Consider the following 22,349-nt stretch of genomic DNA (forward strand, 5'->3'; position numbering starts at 1 on the left):
TTGTATTACTTGCTGTTTTTTATGTGTAGTATTGCAATGTGCTGTGGATTCTGTTATGTAGGTAGTTTGTGTGTATTTGCCTTCCCTTAGTTTCTGGGCTGTCTAGTCAGGTAGCACATGTTTACTTGTTAGTAGTGCTTGAATAGCGTTATGCTCACAGTCACTAGTCTGGGAGTGTTGTTGGCCTGGTCTGACACTGTTGCTAATTCAGCTTGATCGGATACACTTCTGTTCTGTTGTGCTGGAAGTTGCTCTGGATAAGTTTGTCTGCTAAATGAATGTAATGTAATGTTGATGTAATCTTGTCATACCATTTAACAAAACAGGACACAGAAACCATTCAGAAAGACACACTGTTAAAGATTTTTTTCTTGTGGGGTGCTCTTATTTACATATAGCTGCTAGGTGGGGGTGGTGTGCACAAACTGAGATGGACAAAGGAATGTTAACAGGTATTCACCAGAACAAAAGCATGACACCTTGCAATTTCTGTTGGCTACTTAGAAGTACAACTGGCTAATTAAATTGTACTCCAACTGAAATTATGAACTATAATTAATAACTACAATAAACCTTAATGTTTTCTTTCATTTTTACGTGGGTATAATAACTGAACAGACAACATTTGTCTGTTCATAAACTCCTCAGAATGTTATCAGCACAAGCCAAAATACATAAGTGTACACTTTGAAGCACTCCATACAAATATAGTACTAATTTTAGCTAGAGTGCAGAAAATACATATTGAATACTGGAAGAGAATATGTACTGCATAGACAAAAATAAACTGGCAATCTGTTACAACATTTAAAGAGGGTGCAGAACAGCTGATGTCATATTACATCCCCGATCATTTGGGGGAAAGAAAATCACCTCAATCAGCCATTTCAGTTATTTTAAAGCTCTTAAAACTTACATCTCAGATTTTCAGTTTGCTTGTGGAATCCCTTCCATTACCAGTTTTATCAGGACTGTAATTCTCAACTGGACAAGTAGGAACTATATGAAAAAGAAAACAGCAATGGAATCTCTTATATTATTTCTGAAAAAAGTTTTATGAAATATTTCGGAGAATAACAAGGAGGTCTAAACAATGCTTGTCAGTTGTTACCAGTTGTGTTGCTGCTGAGAAATGAGTCTTAGTAAAGGCACATCTCCAACAGATGTAGCATCAACTGACATAAACATTGCTGTCAAAACATTGCTTCAGGCTTAACTTGTGGTAATTAAATGATTGATTGAGATTGAGGTGCTACAATGGGATAGTTTGTTTGAAAATAAGGCTACGGCAACGTCTTGGTACTGGAGGGTTGAAATAAGTTCAAGAAAACAAATACTGAAAACCTCTGGGTGCTAACCAGGAGCAACATTTCTGAAAGTATTTAACACTCTTCCATCGCGATTTGTATTCTGACATTGACCTCTAACTTTATTATTGATACGGCTACCCGGAACGCAGATTGACTTGCACCATTATAGAACAGTGGCCCATAATGTCACAACATGAAGTTTGTACCATTGTTTCATTCTGCAATTGATAACTGAGTGCTAGCAGTTTCAAGTTCTCTCTGCTCTCCTCATATTTTTTTTCTGTCTCCCGACTTCTGGAAGAGTTTACCTCAAAGAACATATGGATTTCTCCTTGCCAGTCATCACAGTACATGTGTTCATTTTATCCATTTTTATTGCATCTTTTATTGAACATTTTGTCTCTCTTTTTATTTATTTTTAATCCTTTTAACTGTTAGTGGACTTCTCTAATATGGAGTACAATTATTTTGTTGTTTTCTTTTCAGGGAAGCAGTCATGGCTCCTCCAAAGACCATCATGCTTTTACTCTATCTCATACTGTATAGCAGTTTCTGCAGAGCAGATCTGGACCCTACTGCAAAAGATCAAACAGAAAAAGCCTTAACATTAGGCAGAGAATTTCCAACATTTCTAGACAACATATCAAAGCTTTCAGACAAGCTGGAAAAATCTGTAGATAAAGCTGGTGAAACTCTGTCAAAAGTCCTAAAGGCCTTCAACAGTCTGTCTAAGATTGCATCCGCTTTTGGTTTCACTGGCGCAATTATTAGCGTCATTTTTGCGTTCATCCCTCAGAGTAATCCTGTGCTAGAACAGATGAAGGTACAATTTGCTGAAGTCAACAGAAAACTGGACTCCCTCGCTCTTCAGATCTCCTCCTTGCAAACTGACATAAGATGGACATCCTACACCACTGTGTATCTCCAAGATGAGAACAAGATCCAGAACTCCTGGGATAAGTTACAAGAGTTTTTGAAGAGTGCTCCAGAGGCTAAGTCTGAGGAGGAAAAAGTCAGAATGGCAGAGAGATTCACAACATTTTACGAAAGTACTGCTACAGAAAACAGTGTTGTCAATTTTTACAGGTATCTAACAGTGAATAAGATCTCACTCAAGCAAAACCTCCTTGACCTTGTTACTGAGAAGTTCAAAGGGGATTTCAAGGTCTTGCTCCAGTTCTCCACTCACTTTACAGGTCTGATGATAAAGGGCTTGCAGCTTGATCTCTATTACTATGTTCTGAAAGGTTATCGTGATACAAATAAGGCAAAAGAGGCAGCTGAAAAACTTAGTAATGTGCTCTTTGCCACAGAAGGGGCGTTGATCAACTGCATTGACAGCTTTGAAAAGTGGGCCAAGTTAGATACAGTAGAAATTGTCACTAAGCCATGGTCAGAAACCAAAACACTTGCATCAAATGTCCAGAAACACCTACAGCAGAAATTCTGCTGGTATGATTGGATGGTTATTGCATATGACTCTGAAGCTGAACATGAGTTTGAAGACAGACACTACATTCATGTAAACATTCAAGGCAAGGCAAATGTTTTACTCTTTCATAGAGAGAGAGGGGCTGTGGTGGATGAAAGCATTAAGAATGAGATTGTCAGTAAGTGGAAACAAATTCCTAAACTCACATGTCTTCAAGACGTACAAAAGCTTCGTCATGAATTGACATCAAGCTTCGGAAATGTGATCACAAAACATCTCGGTGGCGTCCACGCAGTCAAACGCCCTGATGATTACGTTAAAACAGATGATAAAGGTCATGTGGAACTTCGTTGTCAGGTTCATAGCCATTTGGAATACAGAAAAACAGTAATTGTCTTTCTAAAAGGTAAAGATGTTGCTGAAGAGGCCATGTGCACCAAAGTGCATTGCCAGAATGGGCACTGTAAACCAATTAAGGACACCACAGCAGGGATGTGTAAATGTGATAAAATGTACTATGGCCCAACTTGTGAAAACAGTGTGCACAATGACCTGGACTGGGAGATGATCCAAAGTACTATCAATGCCATCATCATCCAGCCGGTCCCAGATCTCACTGCCATTTATTTCAGCATCAAGGACCTGAAGGAATACACTAAGAGCCTGGTGAATAGTTTGCAGAGTGACATAGAGTGGACTCAAATTTTTGTCAAGTACAGTGACTTGATCTCCAAACTTCGCTTCTTTATCAAACAGCGTCAATTGCTTGAAGAGGGGAAGATCACCGTGAATAAATTTGTGTCTGAAATTAAAACACACATTGTAGGCACCACATTCAGTTATATTGGCGATAAGTACAATAATATGATGATGGGCAAAGGTTTTGGTGACAAGTCCAATATTCTGGATGCTTTTCGTAAAGCCTTAGTTCTTAAACAATCAAATATTACTGAGTGCTCTAAACCTTATGCTGATCAATTGGACAATTTTATTAGATACATGTTTGCACTTGAGAGGGAATCTTACTTAGCATGGTTCAAGTACTTGTTGTTCACTGCAGAATTGAAGGAAACACATGAATATGTAAAACAATTCCAGACATATGTCTCCCAGCAATGGCACCTCTTCAACAAAAATGGCTGTGGTTCCCTCAAGGCTGACCGTCTCTCCAACAGCTTTTGTGACAAACCTTATCACAGCACACAGAAACAGAAGATAGGGATCCATTGCTTGGATAACTACCATGCTCACCCAGAGGCAGTAACATGCTCTGAAGGTAAATGGAGTGATCTGCCTGTGTGCTACACTAAGCCAAAGGAGAATGGAGACACTACATGCAAATCTGAGAGGGAGAAAACAGTCTGTACAGCATCTTGCAAACCAGGATGGAGTTTCTCTGATGGACAGTCTAGCAAAACCTATGAGTGCAGTAAGTCGCCCTGTCAGGCATTCACCCCACCCAGCTGTGATAAATGTGTACGTGACAGCAGCTGTAAAGGAAATGAAGTCTGCAGAGGTGGCAAATGCCAAGAAGGATGCAGTGTTACAAAATGTGGTGCAAACACTGTCTGTTCAACCTATAATCATGTGACAAGCTGTAGCTGTCAGAGGGGATGGTCTGGAGACAATCCCCGTCAAGGCTGTCGATATCGAAATGTGCAGTGGGTGTCATCCACAGGAATACCCCAAAGTAAGTCATTTTCTTGAAATTGTATTAGTTGTTTCATGTTCAATACAGGTGAAAGTTCTGAGGTAATTTTCTGGTAATGTTAGGGTAATGTATTTACACATGTTTGAATATTGTGGTTACAATATTAAATGAAGAAAACATAATGTAATGGGGACACAGATCATATCATAATCACCATTTCAATTGACATTAGTGGATATCAGTTGTCAGATTTGCATTGAAATTTTTCAGATTTGCATTGAATTGAAATTTTTCTAGCAAGCTGGAAATTGAAATAGCACTATTCTCACAACAGAGAACAGAAGGGAACTTAACAGCTCTTTCAGGCATAACAACATGTCTGGTGAATAACCTGCTCCAAACTAAGATAATGTATGCATTCAGGCTGCTCAATCAAAAGCAGTGGATGATCAAGTACGGGTCAAGGGCGCTAGGCTTCGCACCCTAACGTTTCACATGTGACACTGCTACTATATCCTTGAGCAATATTCTTGAACTGTTTCTGGCAATATGTAGGGCTTCAGATGGATTATGCAAGACACATTTAAGACATTATACAACCCTGAAATATCCTTGGGTCAAGGAAAAACCATGTGTAGTGTGAACAGAGCTTTAAACACAAACTGCCAGCCCTTGTTCAACTTCTGACATGTTGATCTGTTATTGGATAAGGCCCAGAAAAAAACTTGGCCAAGCACTACACTGTGTAATAGAGCTCAATGTCTGTTTTTGAACAGATGCTGTTTCTACATTTTGGAAGCGTTATATCTGTCGTGCCAGGGGACCTGATAACGTATATCATGGAGGGGCAATAGTGTCTGGATCCAACGTGTGCATGTATGAATTTAAATGGCAGAGGCTAAAAAGCTATACTTACGAGGTATGTATATCAGGTAGGGCTGTGCAATTAATCAAATTTTATTTTTAATTACGATTTTGGCTTCCAACGATTATGAAAACAAGATAAAACTATTATTGTGCCGCATTATTTACTGACATATAATGTATTATTTATTTTTCTCATTTTTTTAAATTTAAAAAAAAAAAAAAATGTTTTTCTGTTGAATTATATTAAAAAGTTCAAGGAAAGCCGCTGTTAAAAAGAGAAGTTTTTTTTAAGTTCCATAAATGCATGATGTTTCCAAAGTCAATGAGTAATTGTGTTAAATAATCGTGATCTCAGTATTGACCAAAATAATCTTGATTATGATTTTTGCCATAATCGAGCAGCCCTAATATCAGATATCACAAGAGCTCACAGATTCAGTATATATTAAAGCGCACTCCATTTAAAAGTATTGTTAACTGCATATAGTGATGAAAAACATGGTTAGAATCACATATCATTAAGAACATGCTGAATATCTTCAGTCTATGTCTCTATAATCTGTGTTCATGAAACCTGTGGAAACACCCAATTTCATTATTGTTTGCATCATGAATCTCAGCTGTTCCTAAATTATCTATATGTGTGTATCTAGTTCCTATACATTGAGACTTGAACAGAGGGCATAATTTTTCGGTTTGTACACTTACACAAGGATACTGGACGGTGAAAAAAGTTTTCTGTAACTCTATTGTGTCCGCTGATTCAAAATAAATATTGTGGCGAGAAACTTAGCTAGGGGTTGGTTGAAACCATTACGCCCTCAGTCTGTCTTTTTATTTTTTGCTGCAATCAAGACACACAAAAAACTGTATTCAAAATATTCAATTGAACAAAAATGCATGTTCAGTCAGGCAGAGTGGGCCCAAGGTGGGCCCCTTTGTAACTGGAAGAACCGTGGGCCCGGGGCAGTCACACCTTCTCGCTCGCTCCGCTACAGATCATATATATATTCCCCTTTCTCTTTGCTTTAGTTAGAGAACTGCAGCACTCTGTAATTCTCTCCATGATATCATGACATAAAGCTTGATCCTGACTGAAATCTCTGGTTGTCTGAGAATTATTCAACAGACATTAATTGTGTATTAATGTGATTAATGACACAATACTTCTGACTCAGTATCACTGTAGGCCAATGGTACATGGTTAAACTGAAGAGAAAAAATGCAAATACATTTCAATACTTTCTTCAAATCCACAATGCTTTGCAGTTCTCAAAGATCATTTGTATATTCACTTATTAATTTTTATCATTTTTGTTCATATTGTATTGATCAATTTTTCACAGGGAAGCAGTGAAAAAAATATATTCTACCACTTGAAGTGCCAATGAATATACACCAGAGCAGTGCGGGTCTTACAGTCATAGTATTGTATCTGTTACATCTGTTACTTATAAAATTGCTGATATGAAAACAAAACAAAAACAACTTGTCCCCACAGGTACTTGTGGATCCATGTCCAAGTAAAGGAGTTGAATGGAAGCCTATGTCAATTGATAGAAGAGCCGTTAAGATTGCACGAGCACCTCAGTGGAGCTATGGCTATGTCGTATGCAGGTTAGTGCTAGCCACAGTGGAGGGCAATTCGATTTTCACATTGCAAATCCAGTTTCAACACTGTTTGACACAAGTCAAGCATTCAGATCTTTCTGTTTATGTTGAAATAGTACAACCATCTACAATCTGATAAATGACTACATTCCATTCATTACGTACTACTTTTCAAACAAGCAATTGTAGATAATAATCTAGCACATACATATTAGGCAAGGCATTGACAGGCCTTTATCACTTTATCAACTGGTAACAGAATGAAACAAGCACAGAATGACACTTCGCTAATCTCCTCAGTCTGCTTTCCTTTGGGGTTTTTTTTTTTTAATAGTTGCAATCATTTAAAAATATGTCATCAGTAAAAGTTTGGATTAAACCTGGATAGAAGATGTATATCTCCCCTTGTCAAATTTCAAATCAAGTACTACCTATGACCTGATTGATGTCTTTATTTTCCAGAGCTGAACTTATGCCTGGAAAACTCTTCAGAACGGATAAGCATGGCTACCAATGTAATATTGCCACTGATAAGGGGGGCTTACGGAAGAAGACGTTTGAAACTCTTGTTCAGCGTCCATGTGTTTAGTCCAGTGAATTGAATCAACTCGATGGGCTTTGAATGGATGACATTGCGGAAATGCAATCTCCAACCTCATTGCCATAAATTTGTGTCACAGCACCTTTTCAACACATCTTTCAAAAGAATTAGATCTTCATAATCTGCAATTGTCTTTTTGTTTACTTATTTAGCTTACTTATCTATGAATGATTAAAAATCATCTTAATTGAACGCAAGGGACTCGATGTACAGCCAAATGGTGAAATATTAATTTTTTGGGATGTTGCATGTTAGTTATTCTTTTACATTCCTTATTTGGTCATAAATATTTGTGTTTGTAGGTCTACCACAATTCTGTATTAACATTAAAAGAAATGTTAATATATGAAGGTTCAGCAAAGGTTATCTATTTGTATAAAAAGACAGTAACATCCTCTCCTAAACACAAACACACACACACACACTGAACAGCAGTCATATACAGTGTCCTTCATATTTATGTCCATCCAATGAATAAATAGGAAAAAAAAAAACATGTAGCAACATCAGAAGGCTTCCTGTTTCTTTAAAGTGTAAGGTCTTGGGTATCATACTCTTTTCTTGCTCTTCCATTATTAAAATCAATCTGTCATGCTATCTGTTTGTGTATAAAACAGACTGAAATAAATTGTTGAAGCATCTACTGGGTCTTGGCATTTCTTATTTTATTCACTAGGAATTACATACACAAGTTAGATGTTCAGATGACAGGTCCATTCTAAATGGATAAGCTGAAGAAATCATTTACTTCAATCAAATGTAATAGGTTGTCCTGCATTGCACTTTGTAGTATTATTTACTCCTTAATTACTGCAACTACAAATAGAATAAAGGGCAAAACACACTTTATACAAAACCCGGCTTCAGCATAGCTGAAATGTGATGAAAAACCTAAGAGCATTCAGTCCTCTCTGGTGAGAGAAATATTTTGGATAATCTGACGAAATTAGAAATACAGTGATGGGCCCACCATGTACATATTTAGTTTTTTGTTGTTTACGTTTGAGGAAAACTGAAGGACAGGTCAGGGAAATACATGGTTTAATTAATCTCGCATGCCCTGTGGATGAAACTGCCACCGATGGGGGAAACTAGAGGGTGATCCACCACTAGGTGGCGCTAAGACACTGAATGAGGAGAGGTGAGAGGCTGTGCCTGCATGGGCCCTGCTGCAGTATGCTGAGACTCCTGAGCTGTTATCCATAAACAGAAGAATAGTTTCTATATGAAATCATTCATCAGAACTGAAAGAAAATACAGTGAAAGCTCAACAGAAAGGAAGTATCATTGGACAATGTCCACACCCATATTGACACTAACATTTACCTGATTTTGGAAGCCCTCTTTCTATTTTATTGAATGCCTCCAGAGCCCTGTGTAAACTAATAGAGGACAAACCAGAAAAATGGGATGAATACCTTGAAGCGGTAATGTTTGGGTTTAGGACCAAAAAACAACTAACAACCAAATTCTCCCCCTTTTATCTAATGTTTGGAATGGAGGCACGGTATCCATGTGAAGTGCCTGAGACCTATGAGGAATGCTATAATCTATATTTTTCTGAAAATGGTATTTAATATTATTACATTATTATTATTACAAATTTATGAAATAACTTCCTAAATCTGCAATGTTATTTCTGAAAAGGTGAACAACACAGTGGAATCAGTCATAGCAGAGGATACTGTATCCATCACAATTGCCCTGAAAGACAACCTGGACAGTATTGTTAAAAAAAAGTGTGCAATAAAAAAAAGGTTCAAAAACAGTCAACTATTTCTGTGGGCTAAAAGGTCCTCCAAAAAAACATAAGGACCCAGAAAAGAAAAGGAGGGAAGCTGGAGTGCAGCTGGCTGGGACCTTATACCATAATCCAACTTGCAGATAAAAGTGCAGATGTATTGGATGAAAAAGGAAAGAGCCTTTCCTAAAATTAATACTGATCATTTAAAACCTTTCAAAGCACACTCACCCCGAATACCCCACAAAATGAACTCATCCTCTGAAGAACCATTAGGAAAAAAAAACCCTGTCCAGAAAGAGAAAGGCCATCTGTACAATCCCCTCCACTCGCACTCGTTGATCTGACCATTATTGTTGTACCTGGCAGCCAGCATCCACAATCACCTCCATCCTCTCCACTTGATTTGCTGGCCATCATGTTATTGAGGAAGGAACTCCCCTGGAATACCAGATGTTCCAGTCATTCAAGACATTTTGTGGAACCCGTAATGGGTGAAGATAAAGGGGATTTGTACCTTCTGGGCATTTTCCAGTGTACTTTTTGAAACTTTTGACAGGATGGTTGGGATCACCAGGCTGTTCGGTTGTAAATGGAATCTTCAGTAAAGTTGAATGAGCTTGCATATTAATTTTGAACGATGATAAGACCACTTTCATTGGAACTACTTCAAACTCGTGCATTATTACCTTGCATTTACTGGGAAATAATGCACACCCCTCTAGCCAATCAGAAACGAGTGTTTAACCAAGCCGTGGTATAAGATGTAATAATTAGTGTAGCTCAGTCATTTTCAACGTCTTTATTGGCTGTGCATCATCACTGTTAGAGATACCAGCAATCAGAGTCATGTATTTCAGACTATACAAAGTGGAAAGCAACATCCTCCAAACTGGAATCCTGTCAAGACAAAACACGTGTCCCTTGTTATATTTATTGTGAATACAACCAGGAAGAAAATACCAATATGTATGCAGTAATAAAAAACATTAGCAGGGTCTCCTCTGTTGTCAATGGGAATTTGACAAGTTGTGGTGCACTCATTACCAAATTGGCTGCTTCAACTCCTGCAATATAAAGTAGCTTCTGCTTCCATTCCTGTTCAGCTCAATGGCTTTATTGGTTTACAGTGGTGACAGCTAAATCTGGTTTTTGTTTGATAAAGGGTCAACTGTTCAGTGCACTTCATTTGAGAACAAAGTTTGCACTGATGAAAATTATTAGTAACGATTACTACTCGCTGAGGTCACACACTGACTGAGCTTTGTCTACAATGAACAGGTGCTTAATACCCCTTACTTTCGTCCATTGAGGACCCTACCTCTGTGTCTGGCTGAGCACAAAATTAAGCAAAAACACTCCTGCTCCCTGTTGCATACTGCTACATTCCATGTAAGTATTGTATTGGGGGGTGTGCTCCGATGTTTGTTCTGTCTGTCTCTGTCCCTGCTCCTGCCCCTGTCTGTCTGTTTCTTCAGGTTCCCAGTTTGACCGCTCCTGTCATTTCTCATCCAATTGGTCTCCATAGCTGTCCATCACCCCGCTCAGCAACCACTGAACACCTTCCCACCACCCAGCTCATCATCCAATCATCATCCTCCACATAGTCTTTAAAGTTTTGTTTGTTCACCTTTACTCTCCTCCCATGGCCTCCATTTTGACATCCTCTTGTTTGACTGTGGTTTGTGTTGCCCCCTGTACGCTGTGCTTGTGGAATTTATGTCCCTCCCTGTGGATTTTTCCCCTGACCAGGTTTGGGACTAGGTTAGTCTGAGGTACCCTATGCACAACCACCCGTAGGAGGATTGGCTGTTAGACACACTAGGTAAGAGGTGAATGCCACCCCCTGTTAGTGTTGGTACTCAGCCCTTGGTGTTAGGATAAGATAGACTAGACTGAGTTTTGTTTATTTCATTTCTTTGGCATCACCTGTGGTCCCTACCTGTGTCAGAGTCCACCCCCCACCCATCATCCAGCTGGGTCAAAACAGAATAGCAACAATATTGTCATTTCAGCTATTTTAATTGTAAAATCTATCAGTTTTCCAGCTGTCACCAATGGAAGAGACCATGTAGTCCAGGAGCTCATTTTACGGTCAAGGTAATTGCACATGTCATTGGTCACAACTTGGTATAGCTGCCAAAACAAGTTTATACACATTTTATACTGAAATATTAAGGTCACAATGTGACATTGTTTCTGTTCTATTTCAACACCAGAAGCACATGAGAATAATATCCTTACACTTATGTAGGAGCTGACTGTACAATGGTACCAAATGTGATCTCTTCCAGACAAAACAGGACACAGAAGACCTTGAGCAAACAATACTGTTTGTTGAACAAATGTCCTTGGAACCTTTGTGAGGGGCTCTTATTTACATATACAACCGATAATCAAAGTTTAAACCATGTCCAAACACTGAGCAAATGAAGTAAAAAAATCTGAAGTAAAAACATGGTGGACTTTTTGACCTTGGACTGTTTTGTGACCTCGATTTTGGCTCTGAACTGGCAATAAACACAGTCTGCATCTGGACCCTTCTCTCATATTCCTGACAGTTTGATCTAACCACGATGGATCCATCAGACATCGGTCAGCTGAGGTCTGCCCTCGAACATCAGGGAGTGGTGCTGGGCAAGCACCAGACCCAGTTGGCCTCTGTTGGTAAGGCATTGGAGACATTCGCTGCCAGTACGATGAACCTGGCAGCCCAGCTGCAACAGCTCCAGCTGGCTCAAGATTTGAGCCTTTTCTTAGCCTCAACCCTCACCTCGCCACCTTTCTTAGCCCATCCCTTTATTCCTGTCCGAGAGCCCCGTCTGCCTCCTTCGGAACACTACTCCGATGAGCCCAGTACATGTCGTTCCTTTTTATAGCAGTGCTCCCTTATTGTTGAGCTGCAACCACTCACATTGCCCTCCAACCACTCCAAGATTGGCTATATAATTACAGCTATCTGGTTAGGCTTTGGAGTGGGGCACTACTGTCTGGGACTGTAACGCCCCTTTTTGTCAAAGTTTTGTTTCCTTTTCGGAGGAGATGAGGAAGATTTTGACCATTCAAAGCATGGGAGAGAGGCTGCCCGGGAACTGTTACAGATCCAACAGGGACGCAGGTCTGCCTCCGACTATGTGATTGACTTCCGCACTCTCGCTACCTCCAGTGGCTGGAACCCGGACCTCAACACCTTTGTTCACGGCCTGTCCAATAATACTAAGGATGAACTGGCCACCCGAGAACCCCCTCCCACCTCCAACACACTGGTCAACTCGGCTATTCCAATCGATAACCTGCTCCATCAGTGTTGGCAAGAACGACACTCTGAGTCTGAGCTACATCCTTCTGAACACCGGAACTGTCACCAGATGCCCCAACCTCCGCGGTCCTCCTCTGCCTTTCTTCCAGATCATGAGCCCATGACGGTCAACTGAAGCCACCTGACGCCTGCTGAGAGGCAGAGGAGAATTAACACCGGCTCCTGTCTTTACTGTAGTGAACCGGAGAGCTTTGTTTCAGCCTGTCCGGTAAAAGCTGGCGCTCACCACTAGGACGGGGAGCACTGGTGAGCATCACCCCTGTCCTATTCTCCCCGGCCTTCCTCCTTCTGCCATTCTTGTTGTCTGGTTTCTGCTCTGAATTCTGCGTCTCCCTCTGCAGATCCGCCAGATGAGTTCCCGGATTTGTCATCCATGCCTGAAAAATATATGGACTTAAAGCCAATGTTTAGTAAGTCACTCTACGTGAAGGATGAGAAATGTGACTTCCATCCGTCCTCAGTCTCCTTCCTCGGTTTGTCATATTGGCTGACGGCATCGAGATGGATGCCAGCAAGGTGAGGGTCATTAGAAGCAAAGACAAACTGAAGTCACTGTCATTTGCACACAACACCAGTCATCAGGGTCCCACCAAATAAACATCATACCACCTCATTTTTGGCAAAGAAAAAAAGTTCTGCTGTGAAAAAGGAAATGTATAAATATATCTCATATATTCAAAACTGAAATGCCATTATTTCCATAGCAACATGTCTAATTATTTACTTTAACTGCTTCTCACTGAATATCCAATTCCCTAAAAACAGCATTGTTTTTTTATGCCACCTAACTGTATTGTTTGTACTAAGGTGGCATAACTGAAAAACTGAGTAATTAACAAGACTTTGAAATGGAGGAGAATGTGGCAGTCCATCAATCAGTTGTTCCTGCCGTCTTTTGAGGCTGTACTTGATCTGGTGCACCATTTGATTATAGGCAGGGAAGGTTTTCCTCAACAGAAAGAATAATTTATCACTTTACTTGTAATACTTTTCTTGCTTTAGATTGTTTTTTTATACAAACAATAAACAATACCTTAGTGGAGCAATTCAATCCATGGACTTTGTCTTAAATCGAGAGCAGAGTCACAAACACAGAAATGCTGATGGAGCCCTACATGTCTGATAGATAACCATTCCGGGGCACCTGGTGCTTCCAAGGACTTCCAAGGGCTTCCAAGGACAGCTCCAACAAGAGTCAGCGCAAGTTTTCTACCATTTACCAAATCGTATGATCACGTGCTTTACGACCTTGGAAGTGGCCTTATATATGCACACATGAGCTAGCAGTACTCGACTTTCTGCCCTTCTCCCAGCCTGTGGACAGTTTTTGTGGATCCCACTCAAGCCCCAAGGTGCACTTTACAGGTAAGCATAATTGAACATTGTACCATAAATACAAAACACCACACACAGTGCTCCTTCTACCGGCTGAGCTCTTTTCACTGTTGTTTTTGATACAAATCTTTGTAGTTTTCTGGTGAAGGTCTACGGTGGACACCATGTGGCTGCAGTCTGGGAGCCCAACCACTCTAGTTAATTATGCTCATCACTGGCCACAACTCAGTAACCAAAACAAGCCAAAACAAGTGAATCACCTTTTGAACTGAAATATTAATGTTTCTAAGTGCTACAGTGTTTCTGTTTCATTTCAACATCAGGAGCACATGAGAATGTTATTATTACACCTATGTAGGAAATGACTGCATAATATTACTTAATGTGATCTCTTCCAAAAAAAAAGGGACACAGAAAGCCTTCACAACATGATTCTGATTGTTATACAGACTTTCTTGGATGTGTGTACTTGATGTCAAGTTCAAAACCTTGGTGCTGGCATACAGGACAGTGAATGGGACAGCCCTTTCAAAAATATGATTGATACAAACCATATGTACCACCTAGATCGCAACACTCCGAAACCATGGGGCAATTGATTGTCCTGTCCCGATGGGGTCACTCCTCTCAGACACAATCCCTTGCTGTCCTGGTCCCTCAGTGGTGGAATGAACTCCTCACAGGGGTCAGAACAGTGCAATCACTGGCCATTTTCCGATGCAGACCCACCTCTTGAGACTGCATCTCAGGTCCATCTCAATCCCCACCCACTAACACCTGCTACTTGTATTGCTTGTATGACTTGTATTACTTGCTGTTTTTTATGTGTAGTATTGCAATGTGCTGTGGATTCTGTTATGTAGGTAGTTTGTGTGTATTTGCCTTCCCTTAGTTTCTGGGCTGTCTAGTCAGGTAGCACATGTTTACTTGTTAGTAGTGCTTGAATAGCGTTATGCTCACAGTCACTAGTCTGGGAGTGTTGTTGGCCTGGTCTGACACTGTTGCTAATTCAGCTTGATCGGATACACTTCTGTTCTGTTGTGCTGGAAGTTGCTCTGGATAAGTTTGTCTGCTAAATGAATGTAATGTAATGTTGATGTAATCTTGTCATACCATTTAACAAAACAGGACACAGAAACCATTCAGAAAGACACACTGTTAAAGATTTTTTTCTTGTGGGGTGCTCTTATTTACATATAGCTGCTAGGTGGGGGTGGTGTGCACAAACTGAGATGGACAAAGGAATGTTAACAGGTATTCACCAGAACAAAAGCATGACACCTTGCAATTTCTGTTGGCTACTTAGAAGTACAACTGGCTAATTAAATTGTACTCCAACTGAAATTATGAACTATAATTAATAACTACAATAAACCTTAATGTTTTCTTTCATTTTTACGTGGGTATAATAACTGAACAGACAACATTTGTCTGTTCATAAACTCCTCAGAATGTTATCAGCACAAGCCAAAATACATAAGTGTACACTTTGAAGCACTCCATACAAATATAGTACTAATTTTAGCTAGAGTGCAGAAAATACATATTGAATACTGGAAGAGAATATGTACTGCATAGACAAAAATAAACTGGCAATCTGTTACAACATTTAAAGAGGGTGCAGAACAGCTGATGTCATATTACATCCCCGATCATTTGGGGGAAAGAAAATCACCTCAATCAGCCATTTCAGTTATTTTAAAGCTCTTAAAACTTACATCTCAGATTTTCAGTTTGCTTGTGGAATCCCTTCCATTACCAGTTTTATCAGGACTGTAATTCTCAACTGGACAAGTAGGAACTATATGAAAAAGAAAACAGCAATGGAATCTCTTATATTATTTCTGAAAAAAGTTTTATGAAATATTTCGGAGAATAACAAGGAGGTCTAAACAATGCTTGTCAGTTGTTACCAGTTGTGTTGCTGCTGAGAAATGAGTCTTAGTAAAGGCACATCTCCAACAGATGTAGCATCAACTGACATAAACATTGCTGTCAAAACATTGCTTCAGGCTTAACTTGTGGTAATTAAATGATTGATTGAGATTGAGGTGCTACAATGGGATAGTTTGTTTGAAAATAAGGCTACGGCAACGTCTTGGTACTGGAGGGTTGAAATAAGTTCAAGAAAACAAATACTGAAAACCTCTGGGTGCTAACCAGGAGCAACATTTCTGAAAGTATTTAACACTCTTCCATCGCGATTTGTATTCTGACATTGACCTCTAACTTTATTATTGATACGGCTACCCGGAACGCAGATTGACTTGCACCATTATAGAACAGTGGCCCATAATGTCACAACATGAAGTTTGTACCATTGTTTCATTTCTGCAATTGATAACTGAGTGCTAGCAGTTTCAAGTTCTCTCTGCTCTCCTCATATTTTTTTTCTGTCTCCCGACTTCTGGAAGAGTTTACCTCAAAGAACATATGGATTTCTCCTTGCCAGTCATCACAGTACATGTGTTCATTTTATCCATTTTTATTGCATCTTTTATTGAACATTTTGTCTCTCTTTTTATTTATTTTTTTTTCTTTTAAGTCTTAGTGGACTTCTCTAATATGGAGTGTGTTCATTTTGTTGTTTTCTTTACAGGGAAGCAGTCATGGCTCCCCCAAAGACCATCATGCTTTTACTCTATCTCATACTGTACAGCAGTTTCTGCAGAGCAGATCTGGACAGTGATGTAAAAGATCAAACAGAAAAGGCCTTAGCATTGGCCAAAGAATTTCCAGAATTTCTAGACAACATATCTAAGCTTTCAGACAAGCTGGAAAAATCTATAGATAAAGCTGGTGAAACTCTGTCAAAAGTCCTAAAGGCCTTCGACAGTCTTGCTAAGATTGCGTCTGCTTTTAGTTTCATTGGTGCAATTATTAGCTTCATTTTTGCGTTCATCCCTCAGAGTAATCCTGTGCTAGAACAGATGAAAGTACAATTTGCGGAAGTCAACAGAAAACTGGACTCCCTTTCTCTTCAGATCTCCTCCTTGCATACAGGCATAAAATGGACATCCTACACCACTGTGTATCTCCAAGATGAGAACAAGATCCAGAACTCCTGGGATAAGTTACAAGAGTTTTTGAAGAGTGCTCCAGAGGCTAAGACCGAGGAGGAGAAAGTCAGAATGGCAGAGAAATTCACAACATTTTACGAAAGTACTGCTACAGAAAACAGTGTTGCCAATTTTTACAGGTATCTAACAGTGAAGGAGATCTCCCTCAAGGAAAACCTCCTTGACCTTGTTACTGAGAAGTTCAAAGGGGATTTCAAGGTCTTGCTCCAGTTCTCCACTCACTTTACAGGTCTGATGATAAAGGGCTTGCAGCTTGATCTCTATTACTATGTTCTGAAAGGTTATCGTGATACAAATAAGGCAAAAGAGGCAGTTGAAAAACTCACTAATGTACTCTTTACCACAAAAGAGGCGTTGATCAACTGCATTGACAGCTTTGAAAAGTGGGCCATGTTAGACACAGTAGAAATTGGCACTGAGCCATGGTCAGAAACCAAAACACTTGCATCAAATGTCCAGAAACACCTACAGAAGAAATTCAGCTGGTATGATTGGATGGTTATTGCATATGACTCTGAAGCTGAACATGAGTTTGAAGACAGAACCTACATTCATGTAAACATTCAAGGCAAGGCAAATGTTTTACTCTTTCATAGAGAGAGAGGGGCTGTGGTGGATGAAAGCATTAAGAATGAAATTGTCAGTAAGTGGAATCAAATTCCTAAACTCACATGTCTTCAAGACGCACGAAAGCTTCATCATGACTTGACATCAAGCTTCGGAAATGTGATCACAAAGCATCTCGCTGGCGTCCACGCACTCGAACGCCCCAATGATTATGTTAAAACAGATGATAAAGGCCATGTGGAACTTCGCTGTGAGATTTCTGACATCCCTGACTACAGAAAAACAGTAATTGTTTTTCTAAAAGGTAAAGACGTTGCTGAAGAGGCCATGTGCACCAAAGTGCATTGCCAGAATGGGCACTGTAAACCAATTAAGGACACCACAGCAGGGATGTGTAAATGTGATAAAATGTACTATGGTCCAACCTGTGAAGACAGTGTGCACAATGACCTGGACTGGGAGATGATCTGCAGCAAAATCAATGCCATCATCATCCAGCCGGTCCCAGATCTCACTGCCATATATTTTAACATCAAGGACCTGAAGGAATACACTAAGCACCTGGCTGATGCTTTGCAGAGTGACATAGAGTGGACTCAAATTTTTGTCAAGTACAGCGACTTGATCTCCAAAGTTCGTTTCTTTAGCAAACAGCACCAGTTACTTGAGGAAAAGAATGTTACCAATGACAGATATGTGTCTGAAATTAAAACACATGTTGAAGGCACAACATTCAGGTATATGGCCAGTACGTACAATGATTTGATGATGGGCACAGGTTTTGGTGACAAGTCCAATATCCTGGATGCTTTCCGTAATGCCTTACTTCTTAAACAATCAAATATTCTTGAGTGCTCTAAAACTTATGCTGATCAAGTAGACAATTTTATTAGGTACATGTTTGCACTTGAGAGGGAATATTCCTTAGCATGGTTCAAGTACTTAATGCTTACTGCAGAATCTGAGAAAATACAAGAATATGAAAAGATATTCCAGCAATATGTCTCCCAACAGTGGCGCCTGTTCAACAAAAATGGCTGTGGCTCTCTCACGGCTGAGCGTCTTTCCAACAGCTTTTGTGACAAACCTTATCACAGCACACAGAAAAAGAGGATAGGGATCCATTGCTTGGATAACTACCATGCTCACCCAGAGGCAGTAACATGCTCTGAAGGTAAATGGAGTGATCTGCCTGTGTGCTACACTAAGCCAAAGGAGAATGGAATCACTACATGCAAATCTGAGAAAGAGAAAACAGTCTGTACAGCATTTTGCAAACCAGGATGGAGTTTCTCTGATGGACAGTCAAGGAAAACCTATGAGTGCAGTAAGTCGCCCTGTCAGTCATTCACCCCACCCAGCTGTGATAAATGTGTACATGACAGCAGCTGTAAAGGAAATGAAGTCTGCAGAGATGGCAAATGCCAAGACGGATGCAGTGTTACAAACTGTGGTGCAAACACTGTCTGTTCAACCGCTAATCATGTGACAAGTTGTCGCTGTCAGAGTGGATGGTCTGGAGACAACCCCCGTGAAGGCTGTCCATATCGAGATGTGCAGTGGGTGTCATCCACAGGAATACCCCAAAGTAAGTCAGTTTCTTCAAATTGTATCAGTTGTTTCAATACAGGTGAAAGTTCTGAGGTAATTTTCTGGTAATGTTAGGGCAATGCATTTACACGTGTTTGAATCAGTTGTAGTTACAATATTAAATGAAGAAAAGATAATGTAATGGGGACACAGATCGTATCATAATCACCATTTCAATTGACATTAGTGGATATCAGTTTTCAGATTTGCATTGAAATTTTTCTAGCAAGCTGGAAATTGAAATAGCACTATTCTCACAACAGAGAACAGAAGGGAACTTAACAGCTCTTTCAGGCATAACAACATGTCTGGTGAATAACCTGCTCCAAACTAAGATAATGTATGCATTCAGGCTGCTCAATCAAAAGCAGTGGGTGATCCTGTATGGGTTAAGGGCACTAGGCTTCCAACCCTAACGTTTCACATGAGACACTGCTACTATATCCTTGAGCAATATTCTTGAACTGTTTCTGGCAATATGTATGGCTTCATCTGGATTATGCAAGATACACTTAAGGCATTATACAACCCTGCAATATCCTTGGGTCAAGGAAAAACCATGTGTAGTGTAAACAGAGCTTTAAATACAAACTGCCAGCCCTTGTTCAACTTCTGACATGTTGATCTGTTATTGGATAAGGCCCAGAAAAAACTTGGCCAAGCACTACACTGTATAATAGAACTCAATGTCTGTTTTTGAACAGATGCTGTTTCTACACTTTGGATGCTTTATATCTGTCGTGCCAGGGGACCCGATAACGTATATCATGGAGGGACAATTGTGTCTGGATCCAACGTGTGCATGTATGAATTTAAATGGCAGAGGTTAAAAAGCTATACTTATGAGGTATGTATATCAGGTCGGGCTGGGCAATTAATCAAATTTTATTTTTAATTACGATTTTGGCTTCCAACGATTATGAAAACAAGATAAAACGATTATTCTGCCGCATTATTTACTGACATACACATATATATATATATATATATGTATATATATATATATATATATATATATATATATATACGTATATATATATATATATATATATAATGTATTATTTATTTTATTTATTTTTCTCATTTTTTAAAATTTATTTATTATTTGTTTTCCAGTTGAATTATATTAAAAAGTTCAAGAAAAGCCACTGTTAAAAAGAGAAGTTTTTTTAAGTTCCATAAATGCATGACGTTTCCAAAGTCAGTGAGTAATTGTGTTAAATAATCGTGATCTCAGTATTGACCAAAATAATCTTGATTATGATTTTTGCCATAATCGAGCAGCCCTAATATCAGATATCACAAGAGGTCACAGATTCAGTATATATTAAAGCGCACTCCATTTAAAAGTATTGTTAACTGCATATAGTGATGAAAAACATGGTTAGAATCACCTATCATTACGAACATGCTGAATATCTTCAGTCTATGTCTCTATAATCTGTGTTCATGAAACCTGTGGAAACACCCAATTTCATTATTGCTTGCATCATGAATCTCAGCTGTTCCTAAATTATCTATATGTGTGTATCTAGTTCCTATACTTGACTTGAACAGAGGGTGTAATTTTTCTGTTTGTACACTTACACAAGGATACTGGACAGTGAAAAAAGTTTTCTGTAACTATTGTGTCCACTGATTCAAAATAAATATTGTGGCGAGAAACTTAGCTAGAGGTTGGTTGAAACCATTACGCCCTCAGTCTGTCTTTTTATTTTTTGCTGCAATCAAGACACACAAAAAACTGTATTCAAAATATTCAATTAAACAAAAATGCATGTTCAGTCAGGCAGATTGGGCCCAAGGTGGGCCCCTTTGTAACTGGAAGAACCGTGGGCCCGGGGCAGTCACACCTTCTCGCTCGCTCCGCTACAGATCATATATATATTCCCCTTTCTCTTTGCTTTAGTTAGAGAACTGCAGCGCTCTGTAATTCTCTCCATGATATCATGACATAAAGCTTGATCCTGACTGAAATCTCTGGTTGTCTGAGAATTATTCAACAGACATTATAATGACACAATACTTCTGACTCAGTATCACTGTAGGCCAATGGTACATGGTTAAACTGAAGAGAAAAAATGCAAATACATTTCAATACTTTCTTCAAATCCGCAATGCTTTGCAGTTCTCAAAGACCATTTGTATATTCACTTATTAATTTTTAATCAGAAACATTTTTGTTCATATTGTATTGATCAATTTTTCACAGGGAAGCAGTGAAAAAATATATTCTACCACTTGAAGTACCAATGAAAATACACCAGAGCAGTGCAGGTCTTACAGTCATAGTATTGTATCATCTGTTACTTATAAAATTGCTGATATGAAAACAAAACAAAAACAACTTGTCCCCACAGGTACTTGTGGATCCATGTCCAAGTAAAGGAGTTGAATGGAGGCATATGTCAACTGATAGAAGAGCCGTTGAGATTGCAAGAGCACCTCAGTGGAGCTATGGCTATGTCGTATGCAGGTTAGTGCTAGCTGCTACAGTGGAGGGCAATTCGATTTTCCAAATCCAGTTTCAACACTGTTTGACACAAGTCAAGCATTCAGATCTTTCTGTTTATGTTGAAATAGTACAACCATCTACAATCTGATAAATGACTACATTCCATTCATTATGTACTACTTTTCAAACAAGCAATTGTAGATAATAATCTAGCACATACATATTAGGCAACGCATTGACAGGCCTTCATCACTTAAACTGGTAACAGAATGAAAGAAGCACAGAATGAACCTTCGCTAATCTCCTCAGTCTGCTTTCCTTTGTGTGTTTTTTTTTTCCAAAATAGTTGCAATCATTTAAAAATATGTCATCAGTAAAAGTTTGGATTAAACCTGGATAGAAGATGTATATCTCCCCTTGTCAAATTTCAAATCAAGTACTACCTATGACCTGATTGATGTCTTTATTTTCCAGAGCTTTATTTATGCATGGAAAACTCTTCAGAACGGATAAGCATGGCTACCAATGTAATATTGCCACTGATGAGGGGGGCTTACGGGAGAATACGTTTGAAACTCTTGTTCAGCGTCCATGTGTTTAGTCCAGTGAATTGAATCAACTCGATGGGCTTTGAATGGATGACATTGCGGAAATGCAATCTCCAACCTCATTGCCATAAATTTGTGTCACAGCACCTTTTCAACACATCTTTCAAAAGAATTAGATCTTCATAATCTGCAATTGTCTTTTTGTTTACTTATTTAGCTTACTTATCTATGAATGATTAAAA

General features: G+C 39.2%; 1 protein-coding gene across 1 annotated transcript; it reads left to right on the forward strand.

Annotated features, from left to right (window-relative positions):
* The first annotated feature begins 16,998 nt into the window (after positions 1-16,998).
* On the forward strand, positions 16,999-20,025 carry LOC118788735 (SE-cephalotoxin-like). The gene is made up of 2 exons (XM_036544770.1): positions 16,999-19,102; positions 19,809-20,025. Exons 1-2 carry the CDS (start codon positions 16,999-17,001, stop codon positions 19,997-19,999), a joined length of 2,295 nt encoding a protein of 764 aa, XP_036400663.1. The 3' UTR covers positions 20,000-20,025.
* Positions 20,026-22,349: the final 2,324 nt, after the last annotated feature.

The sequence above is a fragment of the Megalops cyprinoides genome, chromosome 14 (genome assembly GCF_013368585.1).
Source record: "Megalops cyprinoides isolate fMegCyp1 chromosome 14, fMegCyp1.pri, whole genome shotgun sequence".
Taxonomy (NCBI): domain Eukaryota; kingdom Metazoa; phylum Chordata; class Actinopteri; order Elopiformes; family Megalopidae; genus Megalops; species Megalops cyprinoides.

What these genes read in the sequence shown, in the direction of transcription:
- LOC118788735 (XM_036544770.1), top strand. Translation starts at nt 16,999, where the DNA reads ATGGCAGAGAAATTCACAACATTTTACGAAAGTACTGCTACAGAAAAC. An exon ending in ATCCACAGGAATACCCCAAA is followed by an intron (nt 19,103 to 19,808) that starts GTAAGTCAGTTT and finishes GTTTTTGAACAG; the next exon opens with ATGCTGTTTCTACACTTTGG.